General features: G+C 35.8%; 2 protein-coding genes across 2 annotated transcripts; one reads left to right on the top strand and one right to left on the bottom strand.

Annotated features, from left to right (window-relative positions):
- Positions 1 to 4,223: 4,223 nt before the first annotated feature.
- LOC131063176 (putative leucine-rich repeat receptor-like serine/threonine-protein kinase At2g24130) lies at positions 4,224 to 10,470 on the bottom strand. The gene is made up of 2 exons (XM_057996961.2): positions 8,743 to 10,470; positions 4,224 to 4,690 (listed from the first exon to the last, which is right to left on the bottom strand). The coding sequence occupies exons 1-2, from the start codon at positions 9,284 to 9,286 to the stop codon at positions 4,311 to 4,313; spliced, it is 924 nt and encodes a 307-aa protein (XP_057852944.2). The 5' UTR covers positions 9,287 to 10,470; the 3' UTR covers positions 4,224 to 4,310.
- Positions 10,471 to 19,490: 9,020 nt separating this feature from the next.
- LOC131063119 (momilactone A synthase-like) lies at positions 19,491 to 20,150 on the top strand. Its single transcript, XM_057996886.2, has one exon. It carries the CDS (start codon positions 19,491 to 19,493, stop codon positions 20,148 to 20,150), a length of 660 nt encoding a protein of 219 aa, XP_057852869.2.
- The last annotated feature ends 602 nt before the right edge of the window (positions 20,151 to 20,752 follow it).

A 20,752-nucleotide genomic window follows, 5' to 3' on the forward strand; every position in this document is an offset into this window, starting at 1 on the left:
CCAAAGGAAGCAAATCTGATAGCAACCAAGAGAATTTTTAGATATCTGAAAGGTACTGTTGACTATGGGTTATGCTATCCATATGGAGGCAATTTTGACTTGAAGGCATACACTAACGCTGATTGGACATGAAATATCGATGACCAGAAGAGTACTACTGGTGGAGCATTATTTCTAGGAGGAAGGCTAGTTTCATGGAGTAGTAAAAACTAGAGTTGTACTTCACAATCTACTACGGAAGCTAAGTATGTAGCAGCTTACATGAATTGAGCACAAGCTATTTGGATGAGGCACATTTTGGAAGGTTTTAAGATGAAGATCTCAAAACCTATAAAGATTTTGTGTGATAACACAAGTGAAATAAATATTTCTAAGAATCATGTTTTGCACGCAAGGAATAAGCACATTGAATTGAAGTATCACTTTTTTAGGGAAAAAGTTCAAAGTAAAGATGTTATCTTAGAGCATGTTTCTACCCACGAGCATCTTGCAGATATCTTTACCAAACCTCTGCCTAAGACAACTTTTGAGTATCTTAGAAGTCAATTGGGGGTTGTCCCTCTTCATGAAGTTAGTTGACCATGATGCTAATTGCATCAGGTCGTTAATTACTTGCAAAATCTTACATGGATTGATTGTTTTTGGAAGTGGATGTATTCCATAGGGGGGGCATCAAGTTGTAGTATGTTGATGCACAATGAGAATTTGGAATCACATGTTTTACTTTTAGTTTGGCATAGTTGTCAAAGCGGGAGAAGAATTATGTGATTGAGGAGAAGAATTATGTGTCTGGTTAGGTGAACCAGTGATAGACTGAATACAGACAGAGCATGGTGAATACTTGGTAATGTAAACTAGGATTCCTATTCACTAATCACAACAACAATCAGAGGCGTTGATATTTATATTGTCATCAATGCCAAAGGGGGAGATTGTTGGCATTTTGCATATAGATTGCATTTTTGATATGTTGTCATTGATGTCAATTGAACTAGTGAATGATATTCATGATATTGTTGATGTTATTGTTGTTATTGGTATTGTCTTGAAACCGATATGATAAACTTTAAGGAAGATGTTGTAAACCGGTATATGGTAGTTTGTAAGATGAATCGGTCTAAAGGGTCAAACCTTTCTATGTTATGTAACCGAAACCCTACCATTTGTTTTCTATTAAACCCTAATTGATCAAGCTTGTTGATTTAAGATCTAACGTTGAGCAGTAATGATGGAGACACGTGTGATTATTGAATGAGGATTAGTTCAGATTGATTTTGCGTGTTTGTTATCTTGGAAAAGAGCAAAGTGGATTGCATCTAATGCATAGCACGTGATCATGGAGCGGTTAGAATTTTCTTGATTAACGTGAAGAGATTGTTTTGATTTCTAACGGTCAAGATTGTACCGATGACTTGTTTGTAATCTCGACGATGAGAATCAGGTTTTTGTTGTGTTACCGACCTAGTTGGTTTATATTTAAGTTCGATGATATTGTTTTGTTAAGTGTTGACAAATTGACAAGATTGGGAGAAACCAGTTGAGTGTGTGGTTGCCTAACCGGTGGATGGATCTGCAGTTTGAGTAAAGGCAGATTGAAGCTTAAGAAGGATTTGATCAAGTAGATGTAGTGCTATTCAAATAGATCAAGAAAACCTATTATTTTCTAACAATTACAGCAGAAATTGAAATCCCCTAACCGGGTAAGCTTTAACAAGATTGGTTACTTTCTAAATCCTATAACAAGGTTGTCCATTAGTTTGGGTTCTCAAATCCTCCATCGAGGTTACTCCTAATAGGGTATTGTGCTTTTCATCAAGGCATATTTGTAAATCTCTTAACCAGGTGATTTCCTAACTAGAATTAGTTCTTAACAAGACTTTTTGTAAACGCTTTAATAGGCTTGGCTCCTAACAAGGCGAACTTCAGAAGAGTTCAGATAGCTATCCTTATGAGTCTCATCTCATCATGGTTTTTACCTATTTGGGTTTTCCAAGTATAAATATTTATGTCAACTGGTGAATGCTTTTGTGGTTATGATCTTATTTGTAGATTTGATCAACTACTTAACTATTCTGATAAGGCATGATATTTGGAAGCATTGAGAGATGAATATGTTGACATATGATTAAGCATTTTTTAAGTTTACAAGATTGAAGTTGTTTACTGTTAAGTTGTCATAACAGTTAAATCAGTTGATATTAGTTGATGTTGGTTGATGTTGATAATATTTGAGATATTATCTTGACTGAGTTACTTGTTGATAAGTGAAAGTTTACTTTGTGAGTTTGAATTTGAGTTTGGGAGTTTGCATCAGTTTTTCAGTATACTGATTCACCCCCCCCCCCCCCCTCTCAGTATTCTACTAGATACTTATTCTTTCATCATACCATCAAAGAGCAGAGAAGTGTTGTTGTGTAGATAGTGTGTTTAACTGAAACTGTAATCAGGCATTTGGAGATGCTATTCTTTTAGTTCATGTAATCCAGATTGTTGTCCGGTCTTTGTAAGGCAGTGAGCCTTCCTACGGTTGTTACCCTTTCTTGTTCTAAGTAGTGAGCTCTAGGTAGTGTGCCTGAATGCATGTGCATTCCCCATTGTAATATTTATACATACTACTGCGGAGTATCATCTTATTGTGGGTAGGTTCCCACCATGGTTTTTCCCTTAACTAGGTTTTTCATGTCAAAAATTTGTGTGTTATGTGTGTTGTTGATGTGGTGATTATTTCTATTATTGTTATACATAATTAGATCCGAAGTTAAGGTTATTTTGGATGAGTCTGGTGAAAACCGATTCACCCCCCCAAACCCCCTCTCATAATTTTCTTGTCGCTTTGCTGCCAACATAAATTCTCCTAATAAATTGAAGCATGTAGAGCTTCCAAAAAATAAAAATTGATTTGTTGTTTCATTGACCATTACTTGTTTTTGTAAATATAGACTCCCCCATCAAGGCTAGCAATAATTTTTCCCTACATTTTAACCTTTGATATATTTATTAAATTCCTAGAGCTCACTGCTCAATGAAAGAGTCTCACTGACTACAAATGGATAATTAAATCCAAGATAATGTATTGCTCAAATTAGCATCTGCAATTCTTGATTCAGTACCGGTTTAAGCTTTGTCAGAAACCTTAACCAAAAACCTTGCTGGTGAATCAAATTCACTCACATAACCTATCTACCTTATTACAAAATCCTTTCGCTATCTTCTACATAATATTGTTCTATCCTATGCTATATCAAAATTGACCTATAAGATCTCATACGTATATGAGTCTTTACAATACATCATGTTGGCTTACAAATAATTAATTACATTTACAATATAATTCATATAAGTAAAATTTTCTCTCATGTCGGTCTGAGTGTCGGTATACTTCATTGTCGGTGTAATCTGTATGTTGGTGAATATGCTTGCCGGTGTATGATGTCTGTGTTGTCGGTGAACCTATACAACCTGTTATCGATTGGTTGCCATCAATCACAACATCAACCATTCTCATTGAGTGTAGAATGCCAACAAATAGATCTTCAAATTTTAATTTATATATTTTACACTCAATTTTATCTTACCATTATTATTAAGATTTTAATTTTTATTAGATATTATAATTAATTTGTCTTAATTTATCATCAATCATAAATACTTTTTATTATATATTATTTTACAAATCTTATCTTAGTACTTCATCTAATACTTCAAATAAAAATCTTTAATGAATTTCTTCCTTACGATATAAAAACTTATCTCTTTTGATTATATTCTTATTTTATCACATTTATGTTAATTTCATGATTTGAGAACTTAAAGATGTATACCTTAAAATTTCTAAGATTTTAAATACTAGTAAGTAGTATTAAAAATAGAGAATATGTAATCCATGGAAATTTTTAACTTAATTCATGATTACAATTCAATCCCAATATAAGTGAAGTTTGCTTGGAGTTTGCTTGGAATATATCCATGTTAAAGGCATTCCAAATATCTATTGAAAAAAATATTATTATTTTTAATTTTAAGAAAAAACTTTAAGGGTAAAATTGTCACTAGGCACTTCTACACAAAAATTCTAATCTAAAACCAAGTGTTTATAACTAAAATTAAAATCTCAATGCTTGTAAACTCCACTTGCATATCTTCATTAGTAAACAAAATATTTTGATTTTATTCACTTAAATCTAATTGATGTTTAAAGGAAAATAAAAATTACATTTTTCAAATTTAAATTTTGGAACAAAAGTAAATTTCTATTTGGAGGAACTTGTAATATCAACAAAATTCACACTGTTAACAATAGTTAATCAAATTTAAATGTTTGTTAAGTTGTGATGATTATGATGAATTGTGTGTGACATCTCTGCTAGTGTGTTTTCTACTTGTTGCATGCTTGGTCGATTATTAGGAACTTTATCAATACACCACAAACCAAGTTGTATGAGATCTTCTAGTGTTGAATGTTTTAATGCTCGTTGGAATTCTTCATTTGTATCATATATATCATCTAAAGGAATGGTTTGACTGCAATTTTCTAATACTCTTGGAATTATCATTGAAACCCATTGAGACAAAGTCAATTCCCCAGTGAACATGTCATCTGTTGGTTGTTTTTGTGTAATCACCTCCAACATTAGAATTCCATAACTATATACATCTCCTTTTGTTGAAATTAATCCCCCAAATCCATATTCTGCACAAACAAAACCCTTATAATCAATAAGTAAGAAAATATTAATCACAACAAATATGACTAAGAATATTTAAAATGCATTACAATTTAAATTCAAGCATTATAAAAAATAACCTATTTATTTTAATGATTTTAATGAATTTTTTTCAAATGTATGACTTCCTCAAGATATATTTATTAAAATTTATAATGTTAATATATTATTTACGTTATTATGAAAAAATAACCAAACATAATTTAAATTTTTCTTTCGCTCAATAAAAGGCAGAAGCCATGATATATATATATATATAAGATCTATCAAAAATCAAAATACGACAAAACCATACCAATCTAGAGAACAATCCCTATGATTCTACTCCAAGCCCAAAAGTCAAAGATAGTCCAAGCAAGATAACAGATCAGACCACCCTAAAGACTAATTTTAATTTTTAATAGATACTTATTAAATAAATAATCAAATTCAAATATAAACATATTAATTTACAAATATTTAAATCATATCAACTATCAAAAAATAAATTTATTGATCATAATAATTATATTATACTGATTTAGTTAAAAATATTGATATACTATGATTAATGATGACACTCATCTTAAATATTAGGGAAATGGTCCGATGGCCACACACCCTAAGCTCCTAAATGGTACATCAAATTTGAACAATATTTTTTGAGTTTCTTTGTATGTGACTTAAGAGCTTAAAGATATTGTTTTAGATTTTGGGTAGTTACAATGAACATAATAGGATTCATTATGTGCACAAAGGTTAAAAGGTGATCATTTAGAAGTGATACTCATATATGCTCCAATAATCGTGCACTACAACCATAAAAAAAATCCGCACGACTAATTTGATGTATATTCCTCTAATAAATGTTTTTGACCAATAGGGGAAGCGTACCGGTATTCATTATAGCTAACTTTGCTCACCCACAAATCCTAAATCATACATCATATTTTGACAAAAAAATAATTTGTTGTCTATGCATTCAACTTAACTACTTATTATTATTCTAGCTTCGAGGTAGTAATGACACACATTGTGGGATTTGTTATGCATGAAAAATGGTCAAAAAGTAGTCATATCAAAGTGTCGCCCAATACTTACTTAAAGATGCCCCAATAATTGTGCACTACAACCACCTCAAAAATGGTCGATACTTATGCACAAATTCCCTAGTAGTTGTGTGCTATGGGTACCAATAAAGTTATGCAGCTCCTCTAATTAAATTCCAAAAATTCTAACTACTGGGATAAAGTGGGAGGCTATTGGTACATATGAAATTTATTAATGGGCTTTTAGTTATGATTTTTTTTTGTTTATTTAAAGTTGATCATTGGGGGGTTGGGTGAGAAAGAAGTGAACATTAATTGGAACATGGGTGGTAACTAGTCTCTTCCCCTACCTACTCACAAATGCCTCAGTAACCAAAAAAATGCCCAAGTCTAATTAAGTATTTTAATTTAAACTATTATGTGTACAAATGAATGGATATTCAAACATCATAAAAAATAACTTATTTATTTTTATAATTTTAATTGAACTTTTTCAAATGTGCAACCTTTTCACTAAATACTTATTAATCATAGTGTTAATATATTATCAACAACATAAATTTATGATGAGGTTTAGTAAGAAAAAATAATTAAACATAATATTTAAATTTTTAATAGATACTTATTAAATAAATTAATTAAATTCAAATATAAAGATATTAATTTATAAAATATTTAAATCATATCAACTATTAAAAAATAAATTTATTGATCATAATAAATATATTACACTGGTTTAGTTAAAAACAAAATTGATATACTAGGATTAATGCTTACATTTATCTTAAATATTGGGGACAATTATCTAATAGGAAGCCAACCTAACTTTATGCGCCTAATCTCTTAAATGATATGTTACATTTCAACAATTAATTTTAGTTTCGTTGTATATGACTTAAGAGCTTAAATCTATTGTTTAGCTTTTGGGTAGTTGCGATGAATACAAGAGGATTCATGTTATGTGCACAAAGGTCAAAAGGTGTTCATTTCAAAGTGATGCTCATATATGTTCCAATAATCATACATTATAACCACAAAAATAATTACATTACTAATCTTATGCATATTCCTGTAATAAATGTTTTGATCAATAGTTGTGCACAAATGTCTCAGTAATAATAAAAAAATTGCACAACTATTCTAATTAATTATGTTGCATCCCACTTGTGCCCTATATATTAGATGTTATTTTACGCATCAATACTTGTTGTTTAGTACAATGGAATGATGTTTTGTAGAACATATGTAGATGATTAAGTTTAAATCATGATGGAATATGAGATGTTTTCTTTTGTTATATGTCAGGATTTCAAACTAACTACTTGAATTTGACCTAGTGTGTGTAAGAGATCGTTATCCTCCGAGGAGGGAGGGGAAGTATCATCAGGTCACAAGATAATGAAAGAAGAACTCAATGCCATCTATAACCCTATCTGTAAGTTGAATCGTGTTGATTTGCATTAACCATGTAACCATTAACCAACATGTGTTATGTAACCCTATTTTGGTCAATATAGATGATTAGGGTTTTACCGTCGTAGTCTTGGAGTTGGTATTTTTTTCTTGCAATTAAACCATTTGAGATCCTTATATTTACTTTTTATGTTCTTATAGTTATGGAACTTCTTGATGATAATTATTTATTATTATTTATTAATTATTAAAAAAACTCAATATATATATATATATATACACAGAGTCTAATTTTTGAAAAGTTCTTAGCTCTTAAAACAAAGTCTATGTGAATGAATTTAACCTTAGCATGAAGAAGACTTCTTAGGAAATAGTATGTACTCTAAGCTCTGTAAAAGAAGAATTGTATATATATACCTTCATTCAGAGCAGAGTTAGCACGACTATACACAGTGTATAGCACAGCTTATCTTGCCCATGAAAGTTAACGAAAAGGTTTCCTATCTAGTTTCATTCATGCATAGGTATTTAATGCATGATTAGGAAAATGAAGTAGTGAACCAAGAGGGTTACATCAATTCCTTTAAAAAATAACAAGTTGTATATATTAAACTAATTTAAGAAGGCTTCCAAACTTCAAGAAGAGGCAGAAATCTCTACCAATATGAACAAGCTATAATACTCAATAGAGAATTAATGCTATACTTTGTACGTGTTGTAATTGTTTACCAAGTCGTAAAACAAGTGGTCATCTTTGAGTTAAATATTTCTTGCAAAGAGCAAGACCTAAGAGTTCAAGTTGCAATCGATTAGGGTGATGAACATTGACTTCATGCATTAGCATGATTGCAATTCAATTAAAACCTTTGTCCATGGTGATGCTACTTTCTAAGAGTGTCAATCAGTTCGTTAATCTACTTACACAACCGGGTCAGAGGTCATACTAGTTAGGAGTAGCCTATAGTGTATGACCAACTAACAATTGTGTAGGGTTAAACACTAGTGTTAGATGACATGAGTTCAACTCCTCGTTACCTCCCTATGAAAGGTTGAGCCTTTCTAGTTGGAAACGCACAGGGGACTAGCCCTGATGATACTTTCCCTCCTCCAAATCATTGGTAAAGTTATTTTAAAGATCAAAATGTACTTGAGGAAAAACTATAATCTCTAAACCTCTCTTCTTACTTAAATTGTGTTAAATCTTCTTATGCACTAAAATATATCTTCCTAGATTAGATTATTGTTTTAATCAAAAGTTTATGATTTCAATTTCACTGTTGTATTCAAAAAATATATATAAAATAGTTGTTGCAAGTTTAATTTCCATTTCTGTTTTTAAAATTGTTATTTTAAGTTGCATAATAAATACATGTTACAAATTATTTTAATTTTAATTATTGAATGTATAAATGAATAAATATTGATACATATGAAACATTCTGATTATCATGAATTGGTTATTTATAAAGATAATAATTGAAAGGTTAAAATGTGAAAAGTTAAACATAAGCGCTATCTAGGTGAATTTTTATTTTTATTTTCAAATTAACAAACTTAATTTTTTCAATTTGACTGACCTGGCGGGATGTAGCCCACGGTTCCTTTCAGTGCTGAGCTTGTGTTGGCGGAGTCATCGGTTGGACCGAAGAGCCGCGCAATTCCGAAATCTGCCACGTAAGCCGTCATGTCCTCGTCCAGCAGCACATTCTGCGGTTTCAAATCACAGTGCACGATTTGAGGTGAACAGTCGTGATGCAAGTAACGCAGTCCCTGCGCCACGTCACACAAAATACTGAACCGTCTCTGCAAACTCAGCGGTTGGTCCCCTTGCAAATGCCGATCCAGGCTTCCGTTGGCCATCAATGGCAGCACCAGAGCCTTGAAGTCTGTTGAAGAGCACGCACTTATTATCTTTAGCAGATTCCGGTGCCTGACTTTCCCCAGACTCTTGCATTCTCTGATGAAGCTTCTTTCTGCCCTTTCCGAATTCGAAACCCTGAACACCTTTATGGCCACGCTCTCCCCGCTCGATAGAACCCCTCTGTAAACAGATCCGTAGCTGCCAGCACCGATTAAGTTATCGCAGCTGTAGTCTCCGGTTGCTCTCTTCAGTTCTTCCATCGAAATCCTCAGACTGCCTGCTGTTTTTACAGAAGTGGTTTGAGATGATCTTTTCCGAATGCAGTTCCATATTATCCAGAGGACAAACCCTGTGGTGATTAATGCTCCAACTATACCTACAGATACACCGATTAGTATTGTCTTCCTCTTCTTCTGGTGCCGCCACTGATTTTATTTCCGGCCAGAAATAGCCACTCCAAGTGAGGCAGCCGAGCTCCAATATCTGAAGGTATTAGACCGGAAAATCCGTTGATGCTCAACGACAAATTCCGCAGGGCTGTACAATTGAAGAGACGAGGTGGGACGGGTCCGGTCAGATAATTGAAGTCCAGAGAGATGTGCACAAGGCGAGAGAGCATTCCCATTGCCGGAGGAAGGGTTCCGGTCAACTGGTTATACGAAAGATCCATCTTTTGCAGCATGGTACAGTTTCCCAGCGCCTCAGGAATGCTGCCGCTGTGATTGTTGCCATAAGAAGAAAGAATTTGCAGGCTGCCTAAATTTCCAAGCTCCGATGGAATGTTTCCCGTAAGATTGTTTTTGGAAAGGTAAAGCTGCTTCAGTTTCTGCAGGCGGCCGAGTGCCGGGGGCATGTGGCCGCTAAAACTGTTGTGGGAGAGGTCGAGGAGTTGAAGAGAGGAGAGATTGGCAATCTGAGAAGGTATAAACCCTCCCAAACTGAGATTTTTGAGGTCGATTGCAACAACATCCATCCGCTGATTGAAAGCACGGCACTTTACACCCGTCCAGTTGCAGAAATGGCGGGAGCTCTCGTTCCAGCTGTGTAAAGCCGAAAAAGGATCGTGTGTTACTGCAAGTCTGAGTGCCATAAGAGAAGCCACTGTATTTTCATGAGCTGAGACATCTAGCGGTGCTAACACAAGTAAAACACAGTGCACAAACAGGAACATGACGAGGCAAGCCATGTGATTCTGAAGCTCAAATCTACTTCACAATTCTAAAAATATTTTCTCAGGCAATAAAAGGCCGCTCTCAGAAAGTAAAAGTCTCTCTTTTCGAATTATTTTCTCTCAAAAGTCTAAGTCTCTCGGACTTATTTTTCCCTAGAAATAAAAGTTTCTCCGATCCATACGGCTTTCTAGTTTAGTGGTTGAGATGTTATTGGTTCAAAATGGTAAGGTATATTGTTTCATTTGTAATTTGTAATATAGTTAGGTGCCTACTTTTCTATGGCACTGGCTAAGCAGCAATGTAAACCGCATCTGTTTAGCCTAGTCCCTCCCTCTGCAAACAGGTACAATTTGAACTGTGCCATGCCACCATCGTCAGCAGGCTCAGGTAAACAATGCCAAACAAAAATGGTGCCGTTAAAAACATAATGATTTAACATAATATAAAGTTAGGCATATTGATATAAAATATTATATCAATGTAACATATCATTTTAAATTAATTTTTAATAAATTTTATTCTTTTTAAAATTATATCTATTTCTATTATTTTTATTTTTTTTTGGAATAAGGAATTTATTAAATTTTAATTTTGAGTAAAAAATTAATGTAATTAATATAGGTGAAATTTTTAGATATAGATTGTTATTAATTTATTTAAGTTTTATAGGTAGAAATAATTTAAAAAATAATTGATATCAATCTGAATAATATTTAATTAATCTTTAAATCAAATTTATATGATTGTACATTTTAATTTAATTATATTAAAATAATTTTTCTTAATATAAACATCATATATGCATTCAAAAATATAGAAAAAAAAGTTTATTTTCTATTATGTAAAAAACAAGAAACTATCATAAAAAATTGATAAAGAATATGGTGAATGTAATTTGTAATTTATTATTATTATTATTATTATTATTATTATTATTATTATTAGTAATTTGTAATTTATAATAATATGAATCATTTTTGTAAACATCAATATATTTTAGTTATATTTTAATAATATTTTTTAATATTTATTATATCATATTTAATAAATTTTTAATTTAAATTTTCTTAAATTAATAATATATTTTATTTATATTATTTTTTTATTAGTTTTTAATGTATTTTATTTATATTACATTTTTATTCTTCAAAATATTTTATTTATATTATTTTTTTTATTTTTTAATATATTTTAAATTTAATATATTTTATTTATATAATGTTTCTTTTATTTTTTTAATAAATTTTAATTATATTGTATATATTTTTTTATATCTTGATTATTTATATATTAGTAAATACCTAAGTAATTTTTTTTTTATATTAGATATCGAGAGTCCAAAAAAAGTTAGACCAAACGTTTATACAAGACTAGGGGATGGGGGCCAAGGCCTCAACCGCCAAAATGAGGAGCCAAAGAGAGGGTTATATACAATTATATCTTATAACCAAAAAAGGAGACATATTAGAGTAAATCCCTATTGGAGAACCTCATCCAGGTCCTCCATCCATGTGGTCCAGCCTTGTTCTCCTTCCATCCAGCCCACCTTCTTTGTTGCTAGGATCTGGGAGCACATCTCAATCATGTTGAAGGGAGGGGGCCTATTGTCCTGTAGATCCTTTATCAGTTTCTTCACTACCTTGTCAAAGGAGACTTGGTTCTCGGCGAGCCTAGCCCATTCGTAGCCGTCTTGCATCTTGTAGACAAACATGGTTGCTCTGCCATCCTTCAAAAATCACAGTAGCTTGTTTCTCTCGAGGTTCATCAGAAAATAGACCTGCACAACAATTTTGTAATCTGTGAGTTTTTTAAAAAACTCAGTATGTTCCCTTGTAATACCTTGGAACATCTCCTCATTTCTAAGTTTCCAAATAAACCAGAGAATGTAAGAAGATAAAATTTTCCACACTAGATTAGTATCCTTCCTCAATCCATGAATAAAACCAGTAACTATATCATAAGTGAAAACAGATTCTGTGATAGCAATTCCAAACAGAAGCCACACTTCTTTAGCAAAGGGACAGTCAAAGAAGATGTGACGCGCAGTCTTAGGTTTTTTGTAGACAAAACACCAGTCATATGCAGCTGATTTATTCCTAATCGGTAATCTATCTAGCATAAATTGCCATCTAAAACATTTGATCTTAGGGGGGATGGGGGACTGCCAAAGCTTCTCAAACGTTTTCTGCCAAGTATGCGAGGTATGATTTACATACCACAGAGTGTTGATATGTTCAATTATTGTGGTGTCACTATTGAGCAGGGTATAGATAGATTTGGCTTTGATCTGAGGGAGGGTGGAGCCATCCTTCCAAAGGAATGTTAGGTACCTATGGGCATCTACTTGGGTGCTCTTTGGGAGATCAAGGGGAGCGCAAGCAGTTTTAATCATATTGTATGTCTTCTTATGCGAAGCAGGGAGATCATATTTAGTACTAAGAGCCTCCTAGCTGATAAGATTATCATGTTCTAGAATATCCATAATGTACTTGATTCCTTTATTATGCCAGAGCTTAGCAGAGCAGCCTTGGGTTAAGGCAAGGGGTTTGGAGTTATGATGCAAGTTCCACCATATTGACCTTTCACCGTGGAGGGTATTGTCACAATTGAAGCTCGAGTTGTTAATGAGACCACGCACATGCTCCCAAGCTTTCCAGATGGATTTAAACACCCAGGTGCCTTGGACAGACACAGGGAAACCACCTGCAATTAAGTCACTGAAGGGGAGGGCTTTCCAAGTTTTGGCTTTTTTAGGAACACCGTTTTGTATGTTGTTTCTAATGAGGATTTTCCAAGGTTCTTGACCTTCCAATGAGTGAAAAATCCATTTGGCAGCAAGGGAGATACCTTGCAACCTAATATCCTTGAGGCTCAGCCCACCCAACTTTTTATCCAAGTGGCACCATGACCACTTGACCGTGTGAGCTTTCCTTTTACCCTTCCCGTCAGACCATAGGAATCGTCTGATGGCCTTTTGGATTTCAAAGACTTGGTAATTACTGAACATCCATACCGAGGAGTAGTAAATGTTGTATGAGGATAGGATCTTTTGGCAGACTTGAATCCTACCAGCAAGGGAGAGGACCCTATTGTCCCACTTGTTGAGTTTACTATCTATCTTACCCAGATATAGAGAAGGGAATGCCAAGGTAATGAACTAATTTATTAGGTCCTCCCCACGCATAGCCAAACTGGTGAAGCCAGTCCGAAGGATTATCTTTCCGTCCAAGTAGAATGGATTTGGTGTTAGATATCCGGGCTCCTAAAGCTTTACCGAAAATGTCAAGTTTTTTATTAAGGGAATCAATATTGTGCTTTGAGAGTTTCAGGAAGAGCGAGGTGTCATCAGCAAACTGGATGTTGATCGGTTCAGAGTTGTCAAGCATAGTAATTCCTTGGACATGGGGGGATAGGGTGTCATATCTAAGGAGATAATACAGGGCATTGAAAGCAATGACAAATAGAGCAGGGGCAAGGGGGAAGCCCTGCCTAATTGATCTGGATAGGGGAATAGGCTAGGAAAGGGTCCCATTGACTTCAATCAGGGTAGAAGAATCCTTGAGGAGGATTCGAACATAGTTACAAAATTCTCTAGGAAAGCTAAAGGCTGAGAGCATCATGAGGATGAAGTCCCACTCCATCCTGTCATACGCTTTCTCAAAGTCGACAAGGAACATGGCGGCGTCTTGGTTTGAGGTTCTGGCTCACTCCATGGACTCCCAACTTGTTACAAGATTCTCCAAGATGTATCTACCTCTAATGAAGCCTGTTTGGGTGGAGCAGATGAATTTGGGGAGGATCTTCTCAAGGCGAGAGGCTAAGGCTTTGGCCAGGATTTTGTAGGAGATGTTGAGGAGGGTAATTGGTCTCCAATTTTTAATTAGGGCTTTGTCCCCTTCCTTTGGTACAAGCTTAATAATACCCCTATTTATGAACTCCTCCAGGGTGCTAGTGGCAAGGGCTTCATCATAGATGTCCAATAGGTCATGCGAGATCCAGTCAATGTTAGTTTTGTAGAATTCAGTAGGAAGTCCATCAAGGCCTGGGGCCTTGCTATCCTTGAGACTTAATGGCATCCTTGATTTCTTGCATGGTTATCTTAGCTTTGAGGAGGTTGTCTTCGTCCTCGGAGATTCTATTAGGAATAAGTGTTCTACATTTGGTACGGGCCTCTATTGAGGACTCATTATCCTCAGAGGTAAACAAGGTTTTGTAAAATAGTTCAAAGGCTTCTTTGATGTCATTTATATCCAGGAGTTCCTTATCATCAATAGTTATTCTATCTATTTTCTCCCTGGTCTATTTTTGTCTAAGCATTTTAAAGAATATTTTGGAGCCCTTATCACCAAACTGGAGCCAGTGGTTGCGGGCTCGGATGAAGGCACCTCTGATTTTAACCTGTTGGTGCTTCCTGAGAATATCTCTAGCCTCAGAGACCTTCTTGGCCAAGATAGGGGAAGAAGGTTGGAGTTGAATTTTATGTTCTAGGGAGTGAAGCCGATGGGTAAGAGTTTTTTCTATGAATCTAAAATCCTTTGCTTTTTTTTGCCCAATGGTTTGGAGAAGACTCTGCCAGGAGGAAATGTTCCTCTGCCATCTGAGCATGTGGGATTGGGGGAAATGTGGCTACAAGTTGAAGAGTCTAATTAGTTTGATGGCATTTAGGACATCCTCATCTTGCAGCAAGTGGTGTTAAGCAATAATTTCTTATAACGAGGATGGCTAGGGGTGATGGAGTTCTTGATGTTAATGATGGCTAGAATAGGGAAGTGGTCAAATAGGGTAGTTGGTAAGACTGCAACCACATTCCCAAACTAATTGGGGGAAAAGGAAAAAAAGTCCTTATTAGCATAGAATCTATCTAGCCTGGAGTAGATCCTATTAGTGTTTTGCTGAAAGTTGCACCAGGTGTGCCATAGGTTAGGGGTGTTAGTTTTAGTGCCTTCCAGGGGGTCAAACAATTGAAAATGTTGCTTCAATCTATCCCAATGAGGTCTTTCTGAGTTTTTCCATTCAAACAGAAGACCCCCAGCCTTGTCATTCTGAGATTCAATCATATTAAAATCCCCCGCCATGATCCAGGGGATGTTTGGGAGGGAGGTTAGCCAATTCCAAAGGGAAGTTCTTTCCTTATAATCATTGGATGCATAAATGGAACATATGCCAAAGCAAGAACCCTTAATATCTAGGGTAACCCAAGCTACTCTATTACAAGGGGGGGTCCCTTTATCCTTGAGGTACATTGTCCATTTAGGGGTGATAAGAAGACCAACTCCTCCTTTTCCTCTCGGGTGGTTGGTATAGACTTTGATTGCATCTCTCCAGATGAAGTTAAGTGTGGTGTCGAGGGAGAATCCAACAAATTTAAGTTCTTGTAACATCAGAAAATCTAAGTTTTTATGATGATCCAAAAATCTTTTAATCACAAATTTCCTGTCAAGTGACTCAAGGCCTCGAATGTTCCAAGATATGTATTTCATCAAAGTGGGGGATTTGGGGGGGGCTGGTAGGGAGACCGTTGCTGGTCCCTAGATTTCTTCTTGTTTTTGGAGCCCACGGGCTACCTTTTTATTTATTTAGGGAGAGCCCTTTCATAAGGTCCTCATCATCTGCACTGCTTTCGGGAAGTTCAGCTCTACTATCTGTATTTCCTACTATGTCGGACCCAGACAACTGGGAGCCTGGAAAGCCAGGGAGCATAGTGCTAGTTCTAATTTCCTCTAGACCCTTATTAGCATAGATAACTTCTATAATATGATTGTCCTCTAGTTCTTTGAGCGTAGACGTAGTTGAGGGAATGATGGTGTTAGTGTCAGGAATAAGCCCTGCAAGTGAAGAGGAGACCGATTGAATGGGGGTATTAGAACTGAGCATCATCGCAGGGTTATTACTAATGCTAGCACCATCCTCCCCACAATTGGGGTTTCCCAGGTTTTTAACCATATTTCTAACCACAAAATTAACAGGTGATGGATCAGGGTCCTGGGGTTTAAGAGCAGAGGCTGAATGGTTATTGGAGGAGTGGCTAAGACTCAGGGCATTAGGAGGGGTAACTTTACGTCTTCTTTTCCTTGAAGAAACAAGTTGAAAACCATCCGAGGGGGTTTCTACAAGATTTTGAGAGGGGTCAGAAACAGGGATGAGGAGTTCAGGTGTTGCAGGTGCAAAATCGGTCTTGAGAGGGTTAACCTTATTAGGAGTGGGATCAGGATCTATGGACCTCTCGTTAGCAGAGCGGGGAGGGGGAGATTGTAGATCATTAACAGTTTTAGGGTTTTCAGTAGTTTCCCTTGAGTTATGTTTTTGCTTCCTACGATTAATAATTGGGCAATTTTTACGAATATGCCCTTCTTTTTTGCAGAGAAAACATGCATTCAACCCTCTAAGCATTTCAATCGGGCAAACGAATGTGTCTCCATTGATATCTAAATTTAAGGATGGTGGAATGTCGATTTCGAGCTTGATTGTGACAAGCATTCTTGCATCTAGATTGGGCACCAACCGAGCAGTTTCATCTATCCGAATAACTTTGCCAAATGGTTCCAATATTGGGGAAGGAAGAGCCACAAAAAAGGGGGGACATCCTTGAGGATGACCCATCTGGGCGAGGATAATGCGAGGACTTCCTCATTAACCACTTCTGGAGACTAGGCTAGGGTTCGAAAGGAGGTATTCCCAACCGTCCAATATTGACATTTAAGTGCTTCCAATTAGGCATTATGTGAATTAAAGAAAATGAGAAAGAGACCTCTCTGTATTTGTCTACAAAACGTGATTTTAAGCCCTAGTTTGAGATTCCATAGGTTGTGAAACCAGCCACCTACGAATTTCCTAGGTGGGCATTTTTTAGCATCCACACATGCAAAAAAGATGGTAGTGTCGCATAACCTACGCTTTTCTAAAGCAATTTCATTCAACATTTCAATGTTTGGCGAAATGTAGAAAGGATCTGAGGTATTACAAGGGGACTTACCATCCTTACTGGGTCCTTTGTCTGCAGGAGTCGTAAGGAAGTGCGCCGATGACTGGACTCCATTTGCAAGCGGGGCAACGGTCTCAGCGAACGACTTTGCTAAGGCTGGTAATGTCTGGAGGATGGTTTTAGGGTTATTAACACTAAGTCTGTCTGACTCCGGCTCCATGGTGACCCAGGGTTAAGATCACATGAGGTGGGCGGAAGGGTGGAGTTAGATGTCATAAATTTTGTAGAGCAGAATAAATGAAAGACAGAGTAAAAACGGAGTAAGTGGGAGAAAAGAAAACCAAGTGGAGGAGATTAACTCCTCCATGTAGACGCCAAGGTACTCTAACGGCGCCTGCAAGCCTTGGTTCTGCTTCCTGCTTCAAGTCGCGGATGTAGGCACTGAAAAGTGCAGATCGACATCACCATCCTTCCAGATTCCTAATCCAAAAACCCCTAAGTATTTTTTAATATAAATTGTATTCACTTTTGTGAAAGCTTATTCACTTTTGAAATATAATATAAAGTATATAAAGTTACATTATGTTGCCCCCATATTTGTCCTACATAAAATTTTAACTTCAAATTGATCAATGTCGAGTAAAGGTCCAATGAGTGTTTACGCGTAAGTAATGAATGCAATGTCCAAGGTCATTACTAGTTAAAATCTGAAAAATGGAAGAATTTTGAGAATTACCACAAATTGAGGGAAATCGCTTGATAGCCAGAATCTAAACGTCATTTTATATCATGTGGCCAACTTTCACCTGAACCCAGTTCATACTTTGTCATATTTTAAACTTTCAATTTTTGGTGTATGTTGCTCCCAAATGATTAAAATATCTCATTTAAGGCTTCGTCATGAGGTGTAAATAATTGTGTGGACCTTTTTCCCTTTCATTAATGTGTGTTTCGAATTTCAGGACCTAACTCCCTACCGTTTGAAAGTTATGCCATTTTTCTTCAGCCAAAGCGATATATTTAAAATATTTAAATTATTTCTCAAATGATAATTTAATATTTTAAATTATTTCAATATGTTTGGTCATTTGCGATAAGAAAATCATCTTTAGACATCAGTGGCATTCCTCCTTGATTCATTCTCAATGAAAAATGGTTTCCAAAGTGTAAAGGATAGCTCGTTGAAGCAAAAGGTTAGAAATGCTCACTTTTTGAGCATTCTTAACCTCATTTCTTAACCTTTTGCCAAAAAGGTTAGAAATGCTCACTTTTTGAGCATTTCTAACCCATATTTCTAACCTCATATCTTAACCTTGCGGGTCCCACATTGTCAAAGAAGGTTAGAAATGCTCAAAAAGTGAGCATTCTTAACCTTTTTGAATAAGAGTTTTAAAAACAAAAAAAGAGAGCTTCAACTGGCAGGTTATGAACATTCATCAATGTACTGAAAGAAGCACAGACATACCGAAAATGGAATATAGATGCGAAGTCTGAAAGGCATAGATTGTCAGAATGAATGAATGCCTTTAGCTGAGGTTGAGTTAATCTACCGTGATGTTCATCATAGCATAGAGGATCAAAGAACTTTGTCATGCGTGGAGTTGCAGGTGCTTGGTATGATTGATATGCAGAATATAGGGGCGTAGCTATTGTTTTGAGAAAATGTACATAAATTGTTTTGGGAGACCACCACAGTCCATGTGATAATGCAACCATAGACCAAGGAATTTACTCTTTGACAAGCCATCACAAAGGAAGAGAATGTCACCAACGAATGCAAACCATGGTAGCCCAGACAATGCATGTGAACCATTTGATATAATTCCTCAAAGAAATGTGGTCTCATGGAATGCGATGAATACAGGATATGCATGGAATGGAGTTTGCGAGGAAGCTCTCAAAGTGTTTGGATTAATGCCGCTCACAGGAGTTTAACTATTTGGAAGACCGCCTCAAGGAGATATGGAACACGTCAAATGCAAATCATGGGAGCCTTGACGTGGCATGTGAACTATTTGATAGAATATCGTGGCAGATAAGAATGCACCGGGGAAGCATAGGAAATGCATTTGACAATGCTTGTTACTGTTTGGCATAAGTTCCTCAAAGAATACCGAGATTATCAGCAGTGCACATACACTATTTGGCGTCATCCCTCACAGTTGTGTGGTCTCAAGGCATGATAATGTGACAAGGTGTGTGAACTAAACGTTGTTTCTAGCAGAGTTGGTCTTTGATATCATTTTTTTTTTATGCTGCTGCAAATCGTGGGAAATGTGAAATGCACAGACAACGCATGTGAATAGTTTGACAGAATTCCTCAAAGAAATGTGGTCTCATGAAGTGCGATGATTGTTGGATGTCTACCAAATGCAGACTGTGGGCATAGGGAGAGTGCGAACAACGCATGTGAACAGTTTGACAGGTGGATCAAATGGTATAGGTGCAACCACAGCTAGGAAATTTGTGGTAGAAGGTGCTTATGTGTACGTTGTTGACATCGATGAAGAGGGAGGGGTTAAAGTTTGTCAAGAGCTTGATGGGAATGCTTCATTTGTGAAGTGTGAAGTGGCAATAGAGACCCATGTGAAAGGGGTCGTAGATCGAGCGATGGAGGAGAAGGGGTGTCTAGATATCATGATGAACAATGCAGGTATATTGCACGCTCATGGTAATTCCATCGCACAGGTCTCTGTTGAGACTTGGGAAAGAGTGATAGCTGTGAATGTTACAGGAGCTATGTTAGGAATGAAGCATGCTACAAGGGTCATGATTCCATGCAACTCTGGTTCCATACTCTTCAATTGCAATGTTTTGGGACTGATGAAGACTGATAATGCCTCTCATCGTTACATGGTTTCCAAGAATACTCTTTGGGGTTTGATGAAGAGTGGTGCAGTGGAGTTGGCAAAGGAAGGAATATGTGTGAATGTTGTGTCATCCTTTGGTTTTGTGACAAAGATGATTGAGGAGTGGCTAATGTGTGGGGTGATTTGCGATGACAAGTATTTTTCCCAAGATGCTTGTTGAGATATGAAAGGTGACAATGAAAATGAAGGAAAGAGAATTAGTCATACCTAATGCAAGCTTTCCCATTATTATTCAAGAATGCATTATGTTCATAGAAAGGAAAGGTGCTTAGCAAATGCAGTTAGAATGTATGATTCGGGCATGTATTGGAAAAAGACATAATGGTCATCTTGAAAAATCAAGTAACTTGCACTTTCTTTGGAAATATTGGTTTTAGGTTACCATTTTGGTAAAGGTGACTTTTTGTCACTCATTGTAACTAAAGGCTAGGAAGTTGACTTTTTCTACGCATAAGTGTGTAAGTTACTAACTCTTTGAAATTCACGCAGAAAAGAGTTAGTTATTAACCCAGGATAGAGTTAGTTACTAAGGTGGTTATTCTGGGAAGCCTATAAATACAAGGCTATTGGTAATCTAAGGGGGGGAGACTTTTACAGAGGGGAAAACTCTGTTGGAATTCCAGGAGAAACTTGTAATGACATTTTGATTTGCACTATGTATAGAAAGGATTTTGGACTTGTATATTTCCAAAAGGATAATGAAGAATACGTCTTAGTTCGTATGTTCTAAATGTATTCATGTGTTATTATTGTCGATTTCTC

This window comes from Cryptomeria japonica, chromosome 11, assembly GCF_030272615.1.
Source record: "Cryptomeria japonica chromosome 11, Sugi_1.0, whole genome shotgun sequence".
In the NCBI taxonomy this organism is placed as follows: domain Eukaryota; kingdom Viridiplantae; phylum Streptophyta; class Pinopsida; order Cupressales; family Cupressaceae; genus Cryptomeria; species Cryptomeria japonica.

Excerpts from the sequence above, each read along its gene's own strand:
- LOC131063176 (XM_057996961.2), bottom strand. The coding sequence starts at position 9,286 with ATGGAAGAACTGAAGAGAGCAACCGGAGACTACAGCTGCGATAACTTA. Across the intron at positions 4,691-8,742 it reads CGTGGGCTACATCCCGCCAG|AATATGGATTTGGGGGATTA; the intron begins GTCAGTCAAATT and ends TTGTTTGTGCAG.
- LOC131063119 (XM_057996886.2), top strand. The coding sequence starts at position 19,491 with ATGCAGACTGTGGGCATAGGGAGAGTGCGAACAACGCATGTGAACAGT.